The sequence below is a fragment of the Larus michahellis genome, chromosome 2, assembly GCF_964199755.1.
Source record: "Larus michahellis chromosome 2, bLarMic1.1, whole genome shotgun sequence".
Classification (NCBI taxonomy): Eukaryota; Metazoa; Chordata; class Aves; order Charadriiformes; family Laridae; genus Larus; species Larus michahellis.
Genome location: NC_133897.1, coordinates 34,940,529 through 34,962,942, shown reverse-complemented (window position 1 = coordinate 34,962,942; position 22,414 = coordinate 34,940,529). Strand labels below are relative to the sequence as shown.

The following is a 22,414-nucleotide window of genomic DNA, read 5'->3' as shown; positions in this document are numbered from 1 at the left end:
AGCAATGTCAGGTGAGCAGACCTTAACGATCCCACATATTTCCTTAGCATTTCCCTTACTAATTAGATGAAGTCACTGACCATTAACATTCAAATAGGCCCGCTCCCAGGTGTGATAGGAATTTTCCTACAGCTCAGTATGACAAGAGCTCTACGACACATCCCTGCTTGCAAACACGTAAGTGAAAAGTCAGCGGTACACCGTGTGTTGATGGTAGCCAAGAAAGTACAGGTTAGGTATTGCCTGCCACAGATTGTTTAGCGGAATTTTGCAAACTCTGCAAATCTTAATTAAACTCATAAACCTAATCCAGGTACACATTGATGTACTAGTATTTCAGCTGACCCTAAAAATACTCCAATTGTTCTTTCCTCCCCACTCCTTAAATAGAAGATAGTTGCTAAAAGTACAAGGGCTGCAAATTGCAATTTTAATGGAAGCTTTCCTTCCAGCCATACAACCAGCGTTATTTAATAACTTCTCTATGATGGTGCGTACTTCACAGGCTTTAGATGAATATAAATTGAAATATTATAGGCTGCAGAGGAAAGTAGACATTTAGGAAAAAGCACGTGATGATAAACATTATATTAATTTACTGTTTTGCAAACACCGTTATTCCTGAATTGCCGACAGGTATTTCAGACTGAAATAGCACATTCAGGAATGGGAAACATCCACACCCACTGGGATTAGTGCGCTCCAATGCTCATAAAAACAAGAGGACAATTAACTCTTTGAGGCCATAAAGAGAATCGGGTCCTGTGCCCTCTAGTTCACACGCTTCTGTCAACTACTTATCCCATCTCTGGGGCTTCAGTCTGCGTTAGTAATTAACATTGTAACTAGACTAACGATTGCAAAGTTTTAGCCAAATCTAACAGCTATGTATGGTACTACAATGGAGTCAAGTGGTTAAGAAACACTCAGTTCTTTCTCCAAAAATCCCTTATGAATGCCTTCTCTGACATCTTCGCTCTCTTTTTTCAGACATCATACCTTAATAATTCCACAGGAGGCTTGGATCAGTGCTGGCATAAAGCACATGTCTGAGCTTGTCATGAATGAGGCCTTTGGCGTTCCTTGACGAGCATGGGCTGATGTGTTTCCTTCATCACTGTCCTTGTGGCAGTCATTTTAGGGGTGAAGTCCTCAGTGACACGAGCAGTGACTTGTTATATTGTGGGCATGTTTGGAGAACACCAGCCCCTGCTTGGGCAGGGATAAGGGAAATCTTTTTTTAACTCCGACATCTGGGGTAGATGGCAGCACAGGACAGAGAGTGATGGGGCCAACAAATCCTCTGCTCTTAAGACGGGTCCTTATAGGTTTTTCTTTTCTGTCAGGGCTAATTCTTTTGATCTCTGTATCAGTCTAGGGTTTGGTGCTGAAAGCGTGCTTTTAACATCCATTTATCTCTGAATTTAGGTCTGCTTTTAGTCGGAGACAGCCTACAAGCTGTATGGGCACATCTAGCTGGGAAGGTGACTTAGACGGTCTGAACTAAACCATCGGAGTTTGTTATTAGTGCCTACAAGCTGAGTGTATTAATCTATTTATATCTCATGGAGTCATCCGTCTCAGTCTGTCTTTAAGCGGGCAGGCATGGCAGTGTGCTTTTTTGGTCATTCTTACGGGTGGCTGGGATTTTACTGTTTCCTTGCTCACCATCTCTTTTGTGTTGGGTAGGACTTGCTTTTGTCTGGTGTTTTTCTCAGATCTGCAGATGATCTTTTGAACTGGGCTGTGATATGAGTGGCTTTTAGTATGTTTGTATTGAGACAAATCAGTGTGTTCTTATGGTACGTAACATCTCACTTGTAAACTTAAGTAAAACAACGCTATTTACTTGTGTTTTCTATTTCCCGTTTTTAATCAGGTAAGAGCAGAGGATGCTCCCAGGGCACAGCCGTCAGGCACTGCTCTTTCCCCACGCGGCTGCCGCAACCCAGAGCGGTGCACACACGCTCTCTCCGTCACATCGGCGCCTCCTCCTTCTGGTCCCAACCGAAACCCATGCCTGCCTTTCCATAAGGAACGACGTGACACAGTGCTGCCAAGCATCTTACTTCAAGACCTTTATCTGTTTATCCTTAACATACGTAGCTGCTACTGGGTCTGTCCAGCTATTGCAGCGTGAGAATGCTCTACGTAAGCAAGTGCGAGGAACGTGCCAAAAGGGATGCAAGTGCAGACACTTTTCTTTCCATGATAGGTGATGGTGACCTCTGAAAGTGCAAATAAGGGGAAACACAAGTCACAGAACTTATTTTTCTAGGCCGACTGTGCTGCAGCAGTTTCAGTGCCTTCCAGGTCAAACAGGGCATATTACCTCACTCCTCTTGCCCCTGTGCTAGTAAATAATTCCAAGCTGCTGGGAAGGAAGCACGTTTTGGATTCTTTTCTCCGTAATCTTCATGGATGTGAATGCAGTATTTTCCACAAAGATGGTCCACAAACTAGCCCCAGATGTTAGATGACTCATTATGTTACCGAGCCTTAGTTTAGTGACTATTATCTCCTCTATTTATATATTTAAATTAATTTCCCATTTTTACTTCATCTTACTTAATTGTTACTGCAATAGATCATAATGAATTGTAATATCACAAAAATTTATTATTCATTACAATTGTAATGAAAACCACATATACATCTAAACCAAAAGTACAAAATCAACTCTTTTCTTTCCACAAAAGATTTCTGGATTAAGAAGGAAGATATTTTATTTTTAAAACTGAGAATCAAATTTTACTGCTTGTAATTTTAACTCTAGTGCAGAAACAAAATGGGGAAAATGGAATTAATTGGAGCCCACGTGGGATAATTGGGAATGTAATGAGGGCAGCAGCTCATGTAGTATCTGCCTATCACAAGAAAGTGAAGAGGTCACACAAGAGGGGTGCCTGAATGAGTGATAACTCCTCTTATAACAATCCCTGAGAAAAAATGTGTGAGGGAGAGCCACTGTATTTATTTTGGCAAAGCTGAGACCAGAATTTGTTTTCTTTTGTGTGTTTTATTCCCCTCATGGATCCTGATACCGGAAAACAATTGAAATGAGCGAAGGATATAGTCATTACTGTAAAGTTTTGTCTGCTACAATTGAGCAGAGTTATCTGGAAATTAGAAATTACTGGAGGTTGTTCCAGGCCATAAATCCTAACCCAAAGCCACGTGCAAAGCCTTGGAAAATTAAAATGCTGCAATCGGGTTTAACCAGCCAAAAAACCCCAGCTGCTGAGTCACTTTGACTACGCAGTACATATTCTTCAGCTGTTGAAGGATGTATTGCAGCACCCTGAGGAATATAGCAGGGGAATAACCAATAATTAAAGCATATGTGTAAATGAGTCTTCCCAACTCTTCAAACAATCTTTAAAATTATTCATAGAATCATAGAATCATTTAGGTTGGGAAAGATCCTTAACATCATCAAATCCAACCATTAACCTGACACTACCAAGGCCACCACTAAACCATGTCCCTAAGAGCTGTGTCTATTCAAAATAAAGGATCTCATATTGAAAACCACTTTTAATTTTATTTTCTTTTTTTTAAAGAAAAGTTATTTACATGGCTGACATGAGTCCACTCCAAAAGAAGCCATCCTAGCTCCCCTGCAAGACTTTTGAAATTACCCCGATGGATGCAAAGAGCGATTAAACGTTGTTAGGTCAGCGATTGAAAAATACTAAACAAAACAATGGTATCTTTTATGTCAGTTTATCTCTAGATGGAAAGCTTGTAACTATTACAATTACTGTCTGAAATAGAATATTGAATCTCCAAGAAGTGTTTGAAGAACGGTAATATTAGAAATGTGTCATAAAGTGAGGGAAAAACCCCAAACCCATGCATCCAGCCCCTTCTCTCTAAATTTAATACAAATGCCTTTATTTGGAATCTCAGCAGTCAGAAAGTCATCTTTAATTAAGATGACCTATGGCTGCATCTGACTGGTGAAGAAACCCAAGGGTCAAGCACAAGACTTAGCTCCCTGCCCATCCGTCATGCTTAACCACCGTCATACTCTGGTACTGCCTTGGTCGATGGCACCTGCTATGGGCCAGGGTTGGGGGGGACAGCGGGAGCAGGGTGCCTCACCTAAGCCATGGTGGGGATGAGATGACTCCAGGTCTGTCTCCCTCCAGATCATGCGATCCCCACAACTGCTCTGCAGATTCAGCCCCTGGGACTCCTCCGTGCACCTTCCATGACCCACCCCAGGGCTTTGATGTGCCCTGAGTGTGTGGGGCAAGGGCTACACTGGGTACAGCAACCAGGCTGCAACGTACGGTCCCTGCTCTGTTAGCATAGCCAGAGCCAACGTTAATTCTCTGTAAGCTTTTCGTGTCTTCCCAGAAAAAAAAATAATTAAAAAAACCCCCTGCAAACAGTACTAATTAGAGACTTGTGCATTTACAAGGACATAGTAGTGTCCTTCCTTTGCCAGCAACTGGCTGTGGGTGCCTTGCTCAACCACCCTGCCGTTCTGGATCACCGCAATGATGTCTGCGGTCTGTACGGTCGTCAGGCGGTGAGCAATGACGATGCAGGTTCGACCTTGCCGGGCGTTATCAAGAGCTTTCTGGACGACCTGCACACAGATGTCGTGAAATTGCTGTTAGCACCTGGAAAGCCTTCGCTTGTCATGGGAACCACATTTGTTTTCTTAGTCTTTCTTATCACCTGAATATATCTCCCATAGGTGTACAAGTCAGTGCATACACGAGACCCCTACTCAACAGGGTTTCTCACTGAGGGCAGTGAAGACTGTTCAAATGAGCAGGAGACATTGAGAAGTGGGTTCTTGGGCATCCAGTTAGGGTCAGAACACAAATTCGGTATTTACCATCAAATACAGCTAATGGGAAGACAGCTGAGGAGTATCAGCTCCCCATGGTGTTTTCTCCTTAAAGTTTTGGGGTCTTCTACTTGTTTATTTGCACAGCTTCCTCCTGTCATTCAATTCACAGTTTACAGCTGGAAGAGCTACCATGATAGACCTGCCCTGTTGTTTCACAGCTGAACATTTGCAACATGTTTGCGTTGATTTTATTCTACAGAAAGCAGCTAGCCGTATACATATACATATGTATTTCATGTAATCATTACTGACCTTTTCACTTTCTGTGTCAAGAGCAGATGTAGCTTCGTCCAGAAGCAGAATGGCAGGATTACGAACCAGAGCACGGGCAATTGCGATTCTTTGTTTTTGACCTCCGGAAAGCTGCGTTCCTTTCTCACCCACCCGGGTATTATACTTCTGAGTGTTAAAAATGAAAAAGAAGGCCTGTGAATACTCTTAGAGAAGGAAGACTAGAAAAGTTAAGTTTTATATGCGGCTATAAATATCATTAGGTATTTCCATCTTGAAAGAAAAGAATAGTGTCAAGTGGTTTTAATAAAGCTAAGCTTTTATAAACACCTCTAGTATAAACAGTTATATATGCAGCCACACATATTTATACCTGGTCTGAAAATTTACTTCCCCAAATACTGAAATAGGTCTTGAATGGTACCACCAGCGATATAGCAGTAAGGCGTCCACAGACATCTGCCCACGAGCAAATGGTCCTAAGAGTAACTAGAGATTTAATGCTTACTGACTTATGCAAGAAGAACCCGATCCTGCATTATTTGTGAATAAAGAATCCCAAATGTCATAAGTAGTTACGAAGATGATATATTTTTCAGCATCATTACATCATTTTCAAGTTACACAGAGCTACAATGAAAACAAACTATCAAAGCATTTTTCCTTCTTAGAGCCAAATTCTTGGCAGGCATGAAGGTCAAATGCCGTCATTCACTTTTGATTTATTGCCCCTTTGTATTTATTAAGAAATACTCCCCGTGCATGCCCATCCAATTAGAAATAGAACATTTAGCTTTACTGAATTATTTAAAAAAAACCCCATCATCTTTCTCAGAGTAACCTGAGAAGTTTCAGCTGTCAAAGGAAAAAACATCAAAAAAAATATTATGAGGACTTATTTGTACATAGAGTGTCCTCCTATTTCCCCCCCTCGTATTCTGCTTTGTCTACCACTATATTCATTGGAACATGGGTCTTCTTTTGAACAAAATAAGAAGGATTTTAAGCTTAAAACATGCTGAGATTTTTAAATAAATTCTATACTTTTTCCTATTAAGGGAAACAAAAATGTTTAGTTTTAATTTGATCTGTGTAAATGAGCATTACCTAGATTTCTCCATATCATTCCAAATATCTAATGTCACTGGGAAGAGAAGACCACCATGTCTTACCTCTGGCAGTTTTTCAATGAAGGCATGAATGTTTGCTGCTTTAGCTGCTGCTTCAATTTCCTCCTGACTAACCACCCTACTGTTGTCTCCATATCGAATATTTTCAGCAATGCTGCAGTCAAACAAAATGGGCTCCTGTGACACCAGGCCCAGCCTGGACCTCAGCCATTGTAAATGCAAAGATCGGGTATCAAATCCATCTGCTAACTAGAAAATCAACAGAAAAAATGATGCCAAGTTGACTACAGAGCTCATCCACAGACATACACTGTAAACAGGAAACAACGGGTTGGAAGAGGAAGCCTGTTACGTTTTAGATTCCCTGCTGAAATCAAGTAAATTTTGCATGCAAAATGGAAAAGAACCCGCAGTATAGATGAAATATTTCCTTTCATCAGTTTTCAATTTTGTGTGTGGTTTTTTCCCAGCAGACAGAAACCCTGAGAGCAGATCACAGGCTGTTCCTGCAGTCCTTCCTACTGACCACAAGAATCACCGTGAACCTCATGGGAAAGCCTATCCCTAAGGAGCGGAACACAACAATAAATATCTACAGCTGTAGGCCTTTAACTCAATTGTAAAACCTCCAAGGAGGTTTCTTTGGGCTTTCTATACCCATTAGTGGGGACTGCATCAAAAAGCCCATTGCAACCTTCTGAAGGTGACGCAGTAGCATCCCTGTGGGATTACATTTGTATTATCTGATGCATGTATGCGTCTCTAATGTATGAATTCATATTAATGGGATGACTTACACACTGACAAGCAAGTGACATGAACATTATGCCCGTGCGTGACCAGGCCATGAGCAGCTTTGGGGAGACAACAGTCTGATGTAGTCATTCTCTTCCCCAGTGAGATCTGTGCCCTGAGCCAGCACACCGTGCCAACACGGGTGCCAGTGCTGGCACGTATGATGAGCACATGGGGTCCCAAGGCTGTCTGCAGGAACCACAACCTCAGTAACCCACACCTCTGGAAAAAGGCATCTCACCAGAGATATTGCCAGGATTGTTTAAAGCCTCTGAAACCTTGAAAGACAGAGTTCTGTAGATTTAATTGTTAGTAACAGCCACAGAAGTCTATTTTTACCACTTGTCCTCCCATGGGGTCATAAAATCTCTCCAAGAGCTGAATGGATGTGCTTTTGCCACAGCCGCTGCTTCCTACTAACGCCAGGGTCTGTCCTTTGTTAACCTTCACATTGAGTCCTTGCAAAACTTGAACTTCTGGCCTTGTTGGATATACGAAATGGACGTTTCTGAATTCAATGTTTCCTTCAAAATTGCTCTGAAAAGTAATGGAGAGTTCACATGCTCATATTAGCATTTATTAGCTTTAACTATAATAACACTCGTAAGACTTTATTAAAGTGAGAGAACTGACAAGAAAGTTTGGGAAGATGTTTTCAAAACTGCTTTTGAAGTTCTTTTAAATTACATATTGGATTGAGCGTAGTGTCCTTATTTATGGGATGATCTGCAGATGTAAGTCACTAGATCTTTCTGGAGAAACAGTTTTCTGCATCTCTTGTATCTATTTTTCACTTCACCTTTGAAAAGAGTATCTTTAGACAAGTAAAAAACATTAAGATTTTTCGTTTCTGACACATGTAATTGAGGCACTTCTACTTTGACGTAACCTATAGCATTTGCTTTCCTGGTCTCGCACTGCAGGTAGCACAATCTGAACGAACGCAACACAAGGTCAAGATCAGCTATTAAGATAGGAGAGCTAAATTCTTTGGTAGGTAGCTGTGTAGGACAAACCATGTTGTAAACAGCAATGTTGGCTGTTAATTAGCCATTCCAGGCAGGCTGGATTTCTAAGCACAAGTGGAAGAACGGGGACACACACTAAGGCTATTGCCTCTCCTGTCCTTGAGGGCGGGAGCCAGCCCTACCTACCTACTAGCAGCACCACCGAGTACAATGCTCTCACAGCAGCTGGTGATCTAATTTAATGGGCTCAAAGCTTTGCTGTGCAGAAGTCACAGGCATCACTGGTATTCGAGTCCAGTCTACACTAGAAATATTTTCATTTAAATTCTATTTCACCAGGGACATTGTGCCAAATCTTTCAATGCCTGTGCCGGAGGGCCCTGGTTCAAGAAGATGTGTAAAGTGTGCTCATATCTTTAAGGGCTGAAAATCCTATGTATAAACTTATAGAAACTGGATCATGGTTTCCTGGGTAGGTGCTACCATCTAAAACCTACTGTTTTAAACTTAGATGGATGTAGAAAAGTAATCCTTCCAGATCACGCAAACTGAAAGCATTTCATGGAGAAATTTGACAAGTGCTGATGTCAGTTTCCTTAATGATAATTTGGGTTTAGAGGTGATTTTGGGGGGATTTTTTTCGTGTGTTTTAATTTGGGTTTTTTTTTTTTCCTCCCCCTCTCCCCTCCCCCCCCCCAACCTTAGAGCAAAACAGATTATTCACTAAGTTAGTTTTGACTTCACAAGAGCACATTTTTACTTGTAAGAGTTTCCACAGTTGTAAGAGGGTGGATTTTGGCAAAACTGCTCTGTCTCTGAAGGAACTACTCTCTCTTATCTACAAAAACAGCAGGAAAATCCACTTATATTTTACTTCTCCTGTAAACTCTTAAAAAGGCAATGCAACTGTGAGTGGAACCACCATTGTCAGTGTTTTCCTGAAGCCATTTAAGATGTGGGGCAGTAGAACAAAAAGTAATATTTCTTTTTAGCTCATTCAGAGCAAAACTACATTTAAGGGTGCACAGTTTTGACCGAAAAACCAAAATAACATGGCCCATTAAAAATAATGAATCAGTACCACTATTTTATATAATGTCTGTCTTTTGTGACACCCTAAAAAAGAGAAACTATGAATACAGTTTTAGACAATAAAACATTAGTAATTTAGTTTGTTTCATGTTTTTACTGCAAAAAGCCTTACCAATTTTTCACCTTCTTCACTATAGCTGTCAATTAGAGGTTTTCTGTCCAGAAGCTGAAAGATTCTTTGAGCTGACATTTTAGCTTTGCCGTAATCTGGTGCCAGGGAAGCAGACTGACCAACATTCATAGCAGCAAATATGACCGAAGAGAAGACTCTAAAACCCAAGAGATAAAGCATCATTCATTTCAGAGAGAACAATGCATTTCTTTCCTCATGTGTAAAACAAATCCTCAGAATAAGGTTTTTTAGTGTCTTTAGATTATGAGATTTCTGGAGTTTCTCACCCCTCAAAATGACATCCGGTATTAGAAAGTTCTGGTTATTCCTATAGCTACTTTATAGATGAGCAGTGGTGTCACAGGACTTCTCTAGGCAATACCCTCTATCTGGAAAGGATGCCAGAGACTTCTCCAGTGAAGGCGCACTGAGCATGGCCACACGCTTCCTGCTTCACTGCCTGAATACACACCTTTCCCCAAAACAGCCGTTCTGCCCAAACTGCACTCCCAACCAGACTGAATTCTTTAATATCTATGCCCCATTACCTCTCTAATTAGATAAAATAATTTGCATGCATTGAAATCCCTATGACATGTCTAGATGATTATTTTTTTTTCCTACATTTTAGAAAGTATACTCACATAAATACATTTTCAAAGTTGCTCAGACAATGGGCAATGAGCCATGCCCCAAATCTGAAGACTGCTGCATTAATGAAGTAATTTGCACACTGAGCTACTCCGTAGGTAAATCCATAGAAGGGGGCTTTTGTCAGAGAATCTCTGTTAAAGGAAGAGACTTTTTGTAAATAACTTGTAAAACAGAAACAGCAGACACCGGCTGGGGGATGGCCAGATGTCTGGGTTAAAGCTTTCAAGCAATACACCTCACCCCCTGAAAACACAACAAATCGGCTCAGAATATGTGCACACTCACAAACAGCCCCTGCCGGACCCTAAAAGCATCCTGCATCCTGCCATGGAACTGCCCCTAGGACAGAAAGTTAGAGCAATGAGATCCTTCGTTCTTAGTTATGCTATCTTGAATCTCTTCCTTTGCTTTTCTATAGCAAGGCAGGCCACTAAAGCAGTTTAAAAAATAATACAATTTAATAACTACCACTTACAAGCCACTGTATTAAAAAAACAAGCAGGCTCCAGCCCAGGCTAAGAGCCCCTGCGGGCTTCCGCCAGGTCTTCCCGTCCAAGCAGAGACCTCTCATCCCGTTTCGGAGCAGGGACCTATTGCTGGGTATCCCCGCAGGGATTTAGGCTAAGCCTCTATTTCTCAATCCGTCCTTCTGGAGAAGTTTCATTTTGTGTAGCTAATTGAATGCACACTGAATCAGAGTCTGGAGGACTCTCTGCCCTCGTGGTTTATGATGCTCTCTGAGGAAAAGGAAGTCTCCTTTCTAGTCCGAGCTGTAAATCAGAGACCTTTGACAGTCCAGGAGAGCATCCTGCCCGTATCAGTTCACCAGACACTGAATTTTAGCACTGTTTTGGCCGAGGACAGATTATACAATGCATCATTTTCAATTCCTTCTTTTACACTAGTTACCTTGAAGGAGGAAAGAAACAAATGAAACTTTGGGCTATTTTGTTTAAATAAAATGGAGCTAGAAAAGTCTGGCATCCCCGATGGTCCAAATGTGTTTCAGTGGAGACAAGTCAGTGGAATGTAGCAGGTCAAAAAAGGGAAACATATGAAGTTTATTTCGAGGTTTCAAAGTCATCTAAGGGGGATAAAACTGGGTTTCGTTATAAAGGGTGCGGTATGGGAATTAACAGTCAGTTCCTGAGTTAACTAGTGTCAATCTGATATACAGAAATGGAGTGAACGTGTGTCTTATATTCTAGGCATACACAAGAAAACACAATATTCTGTAATACGTATGGAGAAAATGCAGTTTATAAAGCATTTGCATAATGAAAAGGCAAATCCTGCAAATGTCTTTTCACTCTGCATTTAAGAATGTATGTTAAAATATACCAAGTGAACAAATCTCAAAACTATGTAAACGGCTATTGATATCCTTTCCCAATCTTTTGGGTATTGGATAGCTTGCAAGAAATGTATTTACAATAAATCTGAAAGACTAAAGTGTACAAAGAAAGAATGATTAAAGAAGATGATCCCACCTATATGGACCATTCAAACTTGTAACGTATCTTTCATAAAATGCTTCTTCCCTGGTCAGTGAAGCTACAGTTCGTATGTTTTCAACGGATTCTGTTGAAATCTAAATTGGGAGATAAAACAAATAAGAGGTAATTCCTCACAACTGCAATCTACAACATGTCTCCCTAAACACTCGATCTCTTCTCTAGCATTTATTATTTTAGATCACAAAGTGCTTGCTTAAGAGAGGACATCGAGGTCTATTACCAGGTGAAGGAAAGCCCAGAGCAATGAGATTATTCACCCCACAGTCACAAGACAAGGAGGGGGCTGAAGCCAACAATGTATTTGGGTTCAGAACCTTGGGCCAGCAGGCAAGAAACCCCAGTAGCCCCTCCCCTAACCCGTGGGTTGTGATCCCGATGATTTAAACCCTATTGCATCACATCGGAACAAACCGCGGTAATCTGGACACAGCTTGCACTTTCGTATGGGCTGCTTCTGTCTCCTGGAAGAACGCTGTCAGGTGAATGAGGGCAGTACCCCGAAACTCTTGAGCACATTCATGGTCTGCATTTTACGATGGAATAAGAAAGTAGCAACGGCAGTGCTCGGTGGTTCAGCCCCGCACTGCTCCTGGCCACCGCAGAGAGCAGCGCAGGGCTCCGCTGCTGGCCCTCGGCACAGGGCACGCCACTGCCCGGGCTGCTGCTGCTACAGCTGTCCCTGCCCAGAAACCCGCTATGGAGGCTTTCAAACGCATTTTTATGGCCTAATTTACAGATGTTTTGTGTTATCTATGTTTTGCTTGTCTTGCGGATATATAAACATTCACTTTGTCTCCCACCCTGCCCCGTCCTCTCCTTTCACCCCTTTCATTTAGCTTGGATAATTGCGTCAGCTGTAATACAGCTACAGTGTTGTCCTTAAAAGTGATCTCACACCATAACCCTGTAGTTAAAATTGGGGAACTTACTCGTCCAGCCTCTTCCAAAGCCTTTTGATCTTTTGCGGCATGACCAGACACAGAGCTAACTCTCGCAGCATTTGTAGCAATAACGAAAGGAATGCAGGCCAGGATAAGCAAAGTTAACTGCCAGCCGTATACAAAAGCAATAATGATGGCAGTCAGAAGGGTAAAGACAGTCATAGTCATCAGTCCAAGTCGGCTTCCAGTTGCCTAAGAAAACCCCAGAAACCCCCAAATATCCATCATTAGATTTTGTTACTTATATCACCGCTTGGCCATGTGTTCAGCTGGAAGCAAAACCCTGCGTGGTGACGTGCCTGGACATTATGCACCTACTTATGTTACAGTTCCTAGATGTTCCTCTTACCTGCCAGCATTCAGGCCTTCAAATGAGGTTAAAGGAGTCTAAACGATTGGTCACGGCTGTTGTTTAATGAAATGTCTGGGACTTCCAGCACTACCTGAGGGACAGAAGACTGTGGCCAGTGTCACAGTATGGCAGGTTGGCTGTTGGGTGCCCAGCATTAGGCAAGAGGGGCTTCTTTCTAACAACAGTCATCCATTGACCCGTCCCACTAACAGTGGTGGAAACATTCTCAGGTTCTTGCACTGCTGCACCTGGGGCTGAGTTCTCACAAAAAAACCTGAATTTGGCCGCCCTGCACAAATGCGTTATCTCGCGGGGATAACAAGTGGGAAAGATGAACTCATACTGAAGAACTCCTGTCTCCTCCCAGCCTGTGTAACCTTTCATCAAGAAGTTTTAAAATGAGAGATGATTAGCATCCAGCATCCGGGTGGGCTCTGATCTGTAGAAAAAAGGTCTGAAAACAGCCCTGTGGAAATAGTTCATCTTCCAAAGTTTGGCTTGATGGAAAAAACAAAAATCCTTGGGCGGGAAGCAAAAATTCTCTCTTTTGCCAAAGACTTTGCTGCCCTTAAAAGACTTTTCTTGTTCAATAAAATTTAAAAAAGTAATAATTAAACCAACGCCAAGGTGAATTGTTGCCATATGTTCTAGGGGCTGCACATAAATATGGATTTGGAAACTTCAGCCAGTGCAGCGTGAGGCACGGTACTTACTGACATTCTGTAGCGCTCCAGAGAACACAACAGCTTTGGAGAGCAATTCATGCCCTTAGTTGCCTTTTGTAGTTAGGGGACTCTGTGTACCCCTCCTTTCTACTGCCCCGACAGAGTGACCTAGTTCAATGCCACTGAAACAAACTGAATCTTTAAAAGATGAAAATGACGAAGTTTTGTCACTACTAGCCTATAAGGAAGGAGGACAGAAGAGAGAAATAAAAGTCTACTGAGACTGAAAAATGTAGGGATTAAAGAATTCTTGATGTACAAATTTGAAGAAAAAAGAGGCATCTTAGAACAAACCAGTAAACTTTTCCCCCACAAGTCCTACAGTGATTTATTTTCTTTTTTTCCCCCCAGGGAGAAGGGAAGAAACAGAGATACATTTGGCAGATTATCCAGGACTGCTGATGAGGTGAGCAGTTGTAGGAATTGTGCAGAATTTGCCATATTCTCCTGCCAGTGTCCAGCAGCCACCTCTCCCATACCAGCACTTGAGTCATTCCCTCCCTTGGCCATCGGCCTCCCGGGTGTTCTGTATTAGTGCCAGGACATTCCTAAATGTTTGGTCTGCTTGTGTGTCAAACACATTTGGTGGGGGTGGGAAGAAGAATTCTCTTCATTAAGGTCAGTAAGGGTTTGTATCCTCTGCAGATGCAACCTCTTCATGGTACTCAGGGGACACCCATCATAGGGTCCACTGGTTCTGGTCCCCAGCACATATGCATATTTCACTTTGCATGGTGAAGTGGTTTACAGTTATTATATACTTAGCTTAAAGACTTGCTGCATTTTTGATAGCTCTCATAAATTATCAGCTGGGAAGCCATTTCCAAGGTGTCAACAGCATGCTATGTAAATGCATCTGCCAGTTTGTGGGTTAACTTTAATACCTTGTGTTCTGAAATAATTTCAGTGTCCCTTGCCAATTGCAATTAATATTTGTAAGGAAAAAATTATTTAAAAAGCATGCAAAAAAGAATCAGCATACCCCTTTGACTTGGGAAGCATCTGTAGCAAGCCGAGTTAGCAGAACACCAACAGCATTTTTCTGGTCATCGTACCATCCAACCTCCTGCAAAAAAGCACAGTAATTTTTGTTTCAAGTAATTAGAGGTTCTTACCGTATTTCAGATTTATCAGGATAACCAGTAAAATGAACAAGCTCAAAATTTCCAGCTCAAGTAACGTATGGGGAAATGGAAGTACAAGTCATGATGGCTAACTGTAATATTCTTCCTTTGTAGTCAGCATTTTCCAAATAAACCAAAAAAAAAGCTTAAAAAGTATTATTTTGTTTTGAACATCTAATTGTTCACAATCAAAGCTGTGATGTTCTTCTGAATGTGCCTATTTAGAAACTTTTATTATAAACTCCTTTTACTCATTTCTTCTTTGGGCCTGAAGAGGTTACCTATTCTCTTCTTACAAGTTACCTATTCCATTAACTATAGAAGAGCAATTGCTCATCTATATTTGTACATACAGAAAGGAAATGAGGCCCTTTTACCTCCAAAGGCTATGGCAGGTTTTTTTAATCACTAATTTTGCCCTCTCCTAGTTCCTTTCGTGTGTTTCTAAGAACACAAAGGTTCTTGTCCCCAGTGGGTGTGTGGAGTGCCAAGTTACGAACTCTCAAAACTCCTATGTAAGTAACATGAAATCGCACAAATTAGCAGAAAGGGTTTAATATAAGTAACTTTATTCTTCTCATGGGTAATTCTTGATGCAATAGGGCAATTTGATTTTTCTTCAGTAAAAAGTTATCAGATTGTCTATTTGCTATGGATTGCAGTATCTAGATTTAAATCTACAGAAATCTAAACAGATTAGACAAATCTATATATTACGTACTTGCATCATGACCACCCAAGCAAGGGAAAAATTGGTCTTCCTTGCACACACAGACAGCTGCAAAGTGTGTGCATATTATAACATGCCAGAAATATGCATATTTGCAATGACACTCCTTCAAAATGAGACTATTCGCAGTAGCAGCACGGAGCCAAATTGCACATGTATTAGGAGATTTTCGGAAAAGTTATACTTTTTCCTAAGCTAGTGGTAGAAGAGACATATTTTGTTTTCTTTTCTCCAGACCACACAATTAAAACTCAGTGTGTACCTTGTAACAGTCTGCAAAAGCCATCTGGCTCTCGTGATACCCTAGCCGCATAATTCATACCTGCTGAAGCAATGCTCTGAAGGACAAAGAGCGCAGTCTCATTGTTAGTATTTCCCCAGACTTCCCAAACATGAATCCCTGGGAGAGGAAAGAGAGTCACATTTTCTCATCTGATGCTTTAACTCTGTTTATAAAGCTGCACAACGAAAGCAATGACACCAAAAAGTCTCCTGTAACCCCCCTGTGCATATATAAATCTTGGGAAAAGGGCCGTTCTCATTCCTGGAACCTGAAGCTCCATTTTCCCACAGAAAGGAAGCAACATAGCAAAGAAGGCGGGAGCTTCGTTGCAGTGCTTTATTCGTATGCCTCAGCAGCACTAGAAGATAAATCAGCCTATCTAGTCATTGGCCTCCCTATTCTGACTGCTACCAGCGACATCCCTCACAGCAGTCACGCCAAGGGATTTCATGACAGGACAATGTGCAGTGACTGTTTCCTGCCAGCTTTGAAGCAGCCAAGGGATTTCATGACAGGACAATGTGCAGTGACTGTTTCCTGCCAGCTTTGAAGCAGTCATAAGAGGACAGCAAATGATGGAGTCTGCTTGATGGTATGAAAAACACCATCTGCTGTGGAAAGAGTCTATTTTATACTTACTTTGGCAAGAGCCTATAGACCATCAATGAGAAATGTCAGTCTTAACTTTGACTTTCAAGGCCAGACCCTCAACTTTGATTTCAATCATGCTGAATCCACGTTGCCTTCAGTGGCTTATTTAAACCAACAGCAAATATGGACACATGTCTTTAAGCAAAAACATCCATAAACCCAACATATCTCAGGAAGAACCCTGGCACTTCTGCGTGTTTTTGTAAGCTCTGATTGGTGTTTTTCTTCTCAGACTGCATTGATACAAGTTGTACCTGCAGCCTGCTGGGGAGTTAAGAACTTCTAACATTTCAGTGTAGTGACACTTACTTGGATTATGTATGCTGCTAAGGTAATCACTCCAAGTAAAAGAAACATTAAAGAAAGCACCAAAGTGTTTTTACTCCTCTTTTCTGGATCGGTTTCTTGAAAAGCCTATGGCAAGAAAAAACACAAAAATGAGTACATAGACAATGAATGCCAGTTACATAAACCAGCCTTCATCTCAAGAAGCTTGTCTACTTCAATTTCTCTTAGCAAGCATCCTGGATCCTGAAACAAATCTGCAGTCAACTTTCTGTTGAGGGCCAGACAACAGTCCAGCTTTCCATTAAACCTACATCTTGCTAATTTGTTCCTCCAGCTCCAACTATCGTTCCTTCTTTCCTCTGCTGGTCAAATGCAATTCCACGAGGCTCTGCTTATAGAGGGTCACTTCACCAACACTTATCCATTTTTCATTGGATCCATTTATACAAGTGAATCCCACCCAGAGTCTTACATAGGGAGAACTGGCCAAGCATGAGAGAGGCTCAGGACTGCAATGTCCATTTGCCAAAAAAAACCCACCCCAAACAAAACACCTTACCCCAATGATTTTTCCAAATATAACAGCGAATGCAGGATGGACCCCACCTGAGACGGCAGCAGCAATGACTCCCAGCAGTACATACATCCACTCAGGTTTGTTCAGAGCCAAGATTCTTGAGTAAGGCACAGCAGGGAGATTTTCTTCCTACAGGAAAGGGAAAACTGCAAGTTTTCCTTGGAAAGTTGCAGAGCATGAAATTCCCCAGACAGTGGGTGTTCATTAGGCTTTGAGTAGTCATCTGTCTTGGTAAACTACTGAAAGCCCTCTCTGTGCTTTCACATGGAGTGAGCAAACGTGCTGGATATCTGCAGCTTTGCTGTTTCATATCCTAGAATTTCAACTGCGCTGTAAAAGTTTGGAGGCAGAAAACTTAACAAAAGGCTAAGTCATGAGAGGAGAAGGGCCAGGACAGTTCATTGAAAGTCAGATAGGACTGGTCACCATGAATGGCAACTAACACTTGAATCTTTATAAAGAACTAAAAGTCTCACTGTTCGGAGCACAGAAAAGATCCCTTCGGTTCAGCTAAATGCTAGTGGGCTGGCAGTAACACAATTGGGTAGAGAGGTCGTCTTTCTCTTTTGCAAACTATAGCCTATGCATCATTACCAAAAGCATGAAAGAGGCATATGTAACAGTCAGTTAGCCTGTATCTCCTTTGAAAGTAGAAAAAATTGCCCTGTTCTGCTTATTCAAGTGCCTATGCCTCCATAGGGAGAGTTCTGGAAAAGCAAAAAATAAAAACATTGGAAATGAGACAAAATATTAGGCAGTGTTTTGAGTAAGTTGCTTTTGCTTCCTGGTTATTTTATCCCATGTTTTGGATGCTGAATGAAGGTGGCTAAGCCTCAACCATAAAAGTGGGCTGAGCTTTCTGAAATAACTACAACCGCTGGATGCTTTATTGCCTAATTTTTTGTGGATGTAATGAATACTGAAGTCTTGAGCATGAACACACACTAGTTCCTCTGAGGTCTTAAGCAGTATTAATACACAGACAGAAAGTATCTTTTGTAGTTGCATAACTTTTTTGTGATAATAGGAACGCATCCAGCTCTTTTGTGCTATTTCAAATACGTATTAGCTGGAAGCTATATTTTAGTGAGAAGGAATATCAATAGATACAAATTACACTAAGGCTTCCATAAGTAGTTTAAATAATCTGATGCTGTATTACAGATGAGATCCTAGTTTCCACAGATTTAAAAGGATCCACGGTTTTACTTCAGAATTTACATTTTATTTCTTCACGTCAAGGGCCCTGAAATCAGGTTTAAAAAAACCCACAACAAAACGAGCCCGCAAAATGCCAAACAACTCTTCCAATACATTTCATGCAAAAAAATGCTGTAGTTCAAGCAGTACAAAATAGGAAATCAACAGCACAAGTTTTTTCCAGCTCCACACTAAGTCAATAGTGTTAAAATGAAGTTTTTTTGGTAAGATGTACGCGGTTGTCCCCATATTCCTAGGACAAATACTCAGGCTGGTGAGTACTGACTGTAATAGCACCAGAGTAAAGGTTGCATGGCAGCCAGCTATAGAAAAGTAATTAAAATTTTGTGCTTTGTGTTTATGTTACCATTAAAATTCTAAACTAAAGTTTAATACCGACCTCAAGCTCTTTTTTTTTCTTTTTCCCAGAGAACTTTTTCTTAGAAGAGCACCTCTTGCTCTTGTATCTGCTGGATCTTCTTCGAATGCTGCCTCTCCCAGAGATTGCTGATTCTTCAAAATGATCTTGAAGAGTCAGGTCCTCCACACGATCATTTCTGCCATTTTCCTCATATTCTTCAGCCCCTGTGTCTTCACTTTCTTCTGAAGTCCCATCACCTTGAAGATTATTGCTGCAACCCTAGTGAGAATTCAGGATACGCAATCACGAGGCCTTTTGAGCAGGGAGAAGTAAGTTTGTCTTTTTTTCCTCATGAGTGTTGCTCTTTCAATCATGTGATCACTGCTGCCTATAGGCCACTTATATTTTAGTCTGTAATGGCAGAGCAGTAGACTATTTGGTCCTGATTCTGCCCCCCGCTTTTCTCTTTTTCTTTAAGCAGTCTATGGAATCCACCTGGAACCTAACAATTCTGTGGCTATGCCATAATTATGTAGTCTGTGCCTTAAACTCACTTATGTTTTTGACATACTGGATTGTGCAAAGATGAAACACTTCCATGGGTAAAACCCCCAAGAATTCCAAGCCCGTGTCCGTGCCCAGACTAGAGCGACTGAGCAGCCGCCAGCTGGACAACACGCAGGAACTACAGAGAGAAAATGACTCCACATCCCAGCATTTCACAACTTTGTGAAATGGAGAAAGAAAATAAAGAAATTTGCTCTTACCTGCTGCATTACAAGAGAATAGTAGACTCCCTTCTGCAACATGAGTTCACTGTGTGTTCCTTGTTCAACCACGATGCCTTTCTCAAATCCAGCAATGGTGTCAGCACTCCTGATGGTAGACAGTCTGTGAGCAATCACAATGGTGGTACGGCCAGCCCGAGCCTTACAGAATAAACAACAAAAGCAGTTTACATTAAAATGGGCAACAAAAGAGCACAGAAATAAAACGAAGTTATTTTAGGCATTTATAATGTGAAATAAATCCAAACTTTAAAAAGAATTCTTTCTTCTAAGGCCAAGACTTTTTTTCCTGCTTTCAGGTCTCCTGTTTACCAGTCTAAGGACACTTTCACTTGCGTAATTTAGGCAGAGAATACCACATTAACTTTATTAGACAGACAATACATGTATTAAAGGTTATAATTAAGGCTACTTGACATTTTACGAAAGTTGAACTGTTTGAGCTTAAGTTGCCCAGAAAATGTTTCCATGTGTATCCACGCACAGGAGGGAAATGCAGAGAGCACAGTTAGATCTCTCTCAAAATAAAGCTAGGACAGCTTGTAAATAAAGAAAGGATATTTTCTTTATATGCTGTCCATGCATATTTTTGGAAGTACAACATTAGCATGACTTCTCACAAGACTTAGCAGGAAAACGTAGAGGAATGGAGCACATCTGGGGTCAGAAATGGGTTTTAGCCACTCCCTAAAGCTCTCTCCCAGTCTTTTGAAATCAGCTACAACTCAAATTGTCAACTAATACATTCCTTGCAGGGGCCTGCTGGGATTTGGCAGCGAGAGCCGCCGAAGCCTTGGTCCGCAGGTTACATGCTCCATCCCTCTCCAGCTCCCACACACAGACCGGTGGCGTGTGCAGCAAATGAGCGCAGGCCAGCTTGCGGCTGCTGGAGAGAGCGGCTTGCCTCCTCGCTGACGCCTGGAGCGGACAGTGGCTTGGGGACAGGAGGAGAAATCCAAGGGGACCTCACACAGCAAATACGTTCTGCAGTCAAGGAGCCTGCTGGAAGTTACTTGCTGCAGAAGTGGTACATCATATGGGCACAGGAACAGGGGTGTGGAGAAGATGAGGACAGTTTCAGTAGATGAATGCTTCCATGGAGGTTTGGATTCTTCCCCCACACCTGCCATCAAGTTCTCACAGATCAGAGTCACTCAAAGCCTGTCACAGGAGATCTGTCTTGGTGCCATTTTCACACCTGTGCCCTGTTGCGCAGAGGTGCAGAGCCTTCACCGCTGCAGCTGGGAGCTGAGATCAGAACAAGCCGAATGCTTTACAAGATGCAAAGTTATCTGAAAAACAGCAGACTACAAGCATCTGCATATGGCTGCTCAGAAACGGCGTGCCTTTGTGAGGTTAATGTCTCGGCTCCTCAGCTGTGAAAATAATGAGCGATATTAGCACCGCTTTTTCCACTCGGGGATGTTGAGAAGAAATTTGTAAATCCCATTTGGGGACTACATTGGTGGACATCAAAAAACTGTGAAAAGATGAATAAATTATGATTCAGGGCTCATTTTGGTGTGTTCTGGGAACGTGCTGAAAGATGAGGAAGAGTATATAGAACAGTCCCCTTAATTGAGTGATCTCCCTCTATGTTATGCACTAAATGAAGCAATAAGCTTCTGGAAAACGTTAGCATTTGATCATGGAATTAAAGAACATGCAGAAGAAGGCTAAATTATGGCTGAAGTGGCAATCTTTTAGTGCTTAAGTTTGCAGCAATAATATAATTTATACACAAATTAGATTAGATGAATATTATTTTTGCATCCACATGTTACCTCGATACTAATAATGTCGGTGTAGTCATGTGAATATAACCGACAGCTACATTTTACCTCAGATTCAAACTGACTGGCAATGAAGGAGGTAAATTCCGTATTTCCCTTGAGCCATACTTGTAACTCATATCTCTCTGTGCATAACTACTGAAATGAAAGGCAGGATTTTTCACTTAGCTTTTAAAAATACATTAAAATAAATATTAGATAAATGAAAAAATCATTCCGGCCCAAACATGAATTTCTTTTTTAATCAAAGCCTCCAGGCTCCACTATATCTTGGTGGAAACTGCTGACGAAGGAGGGCTGTGAGGAAGGGTCTGTAAGCTGATGGGACGGAGACACGGGGTACGAGCTCTGACAGCTCTGGTCCTCTGCAGAGCCTACCCTAAAGCTGCGGGGCTGATAAAAAAGACATGAGACGGGCAGAGACTCAATATTTGTAACCGGCTCTGCTTTTGTTCTGTGATTTGCATTCAGTCTCTGTAAAGAAAGAAAATGGATAAATCCCAAGAGCTTTCTGAAAATTATGAAGCAACTGTTCAACGAACGACTACTAAGAATATTATACTATACATTTCTATTAATCTACCTGAAAAAGGCCATTCAGTCCGCACACCTTGCCTTAATAAGATGCCATCAAAATTTCGCCAGCAAATGAACAATTGTGATTTGAGGAAGGGAGTGCAGGAGACCCAAGTTACAGTTACACGTGAGTGTAAGTGTCTTGGTATTTAGCAATAACACTAAAAAAACCAAATAGACATAATTCCTAAGTAAAATTTTGAACATTTAAACTCCCTGTTAAAACACTGATATTGAAACATCCATCCAAATTTTATTTTCCTGTGCTCTTTATTCCAATAGAAAATTGTATGTTAATTTTTCTTAAGTGCTGTTGCACCTTTTTATGGTGATTGGTAGCTTCAATAACATGACTCCTACCTTATCGAGAGCTGCTTGCACTATGGATTCACTCTGAGTATCAAGTGCAGATGTAGCTTCATCCAGAAGAAGAATTTTGGGATTTCGTGCCAGGGCACGGGCAATAGCTATTCGCTGCTTCTGTCCCCCGCTCAGCTGAGCCCCTCTTTCACCTACCATCGTGTTAAATTTCTGAGAAAGGAGAAAACAAAACAGAAGTTGTGGAATGACTTAAGTGAAATCTTTGCTTCACCATGCGATCGTAAGCACTCAGCTTCTGGACAAGAGGTGGATTTGTCTGGCTGACTTTAGCATAG

General features: G+C 41.5%; 1 protein-coding gene across 3 annotated transcripts in view; it reads right to left on the bottom strand.

Moving 5' to 3' along the window:
* Window positions 1-2,571: 2,571 nt before the first annotated feature.
* Window positions 2,572-22,414, bottom strand: part of ABCB5 (ATP binding cassette subfamily B member 5) — a 36,915-nt gene continuing 17,072 nt past the window's right edge. For 2 of the 3 annotated variants that reach the window (XM_074574827.1, XM_074574826.1), the window contains 15 exons: window positions 22,119-22,289; window positions 19,369-19,530; window positions 18,641-18,880; window positions 17,023-17,169; window positions 16,485-16,589; window positions 15,564-15,641; window positions 14,370-14,453; window positions 12,299-12,502; window positions 11,343-11,443; window positions 9,843-9,983; window positions 9,199-9,355; window positions 7,366-7,563; window positions 6,274-6,480; window positions 5,123-5,269; window positions 2,572-4,600 (listed from right to left, as the gene is read on the bottom strand). In XM_074574827.1, the coding sequence (XP_074430928.1) occupies window positions 4,403-4,600; window positions 5,123-5,269; window positions 6,274-6,480; window positions 7,366-7,563; window positions 9,199-9,355; window positions 9,843-9,983; window positions 11,343-11,443; window positions 12,299-12,502; window positions 14,370-14,453; window positions 15,564-15,641; window positions 16,485-16,589; window positions 17,023-17,169; window positions 18,641-18,880; window positions 19,369-19,530; window positions 22,119-22,289 (2,340 nt within the window). In that variant the 3' untranslated portion in view covers window positions 2,572-4,402. The remainder of the gene's footprint in view (window positions 4,601-5,122; window positions 5,270-6,273; window positions 6,481-7,365; window positions 7,564-9,198; window positions 9,356-9,842; window positions 9,984-11,342; window positions 11,444-12,298; window positions 12,503-14,369; window positions 14,454-15,563; window positions 15,642-16,484; window positions 16,590-17,022; window positions 17,170-18,640; window positions 18,881-19,368; window positions 19,531-22,118; window positions 22,290-22,414) is intronic. The other variant, XR_012585484.1, reaches the window with a different exon arrangement.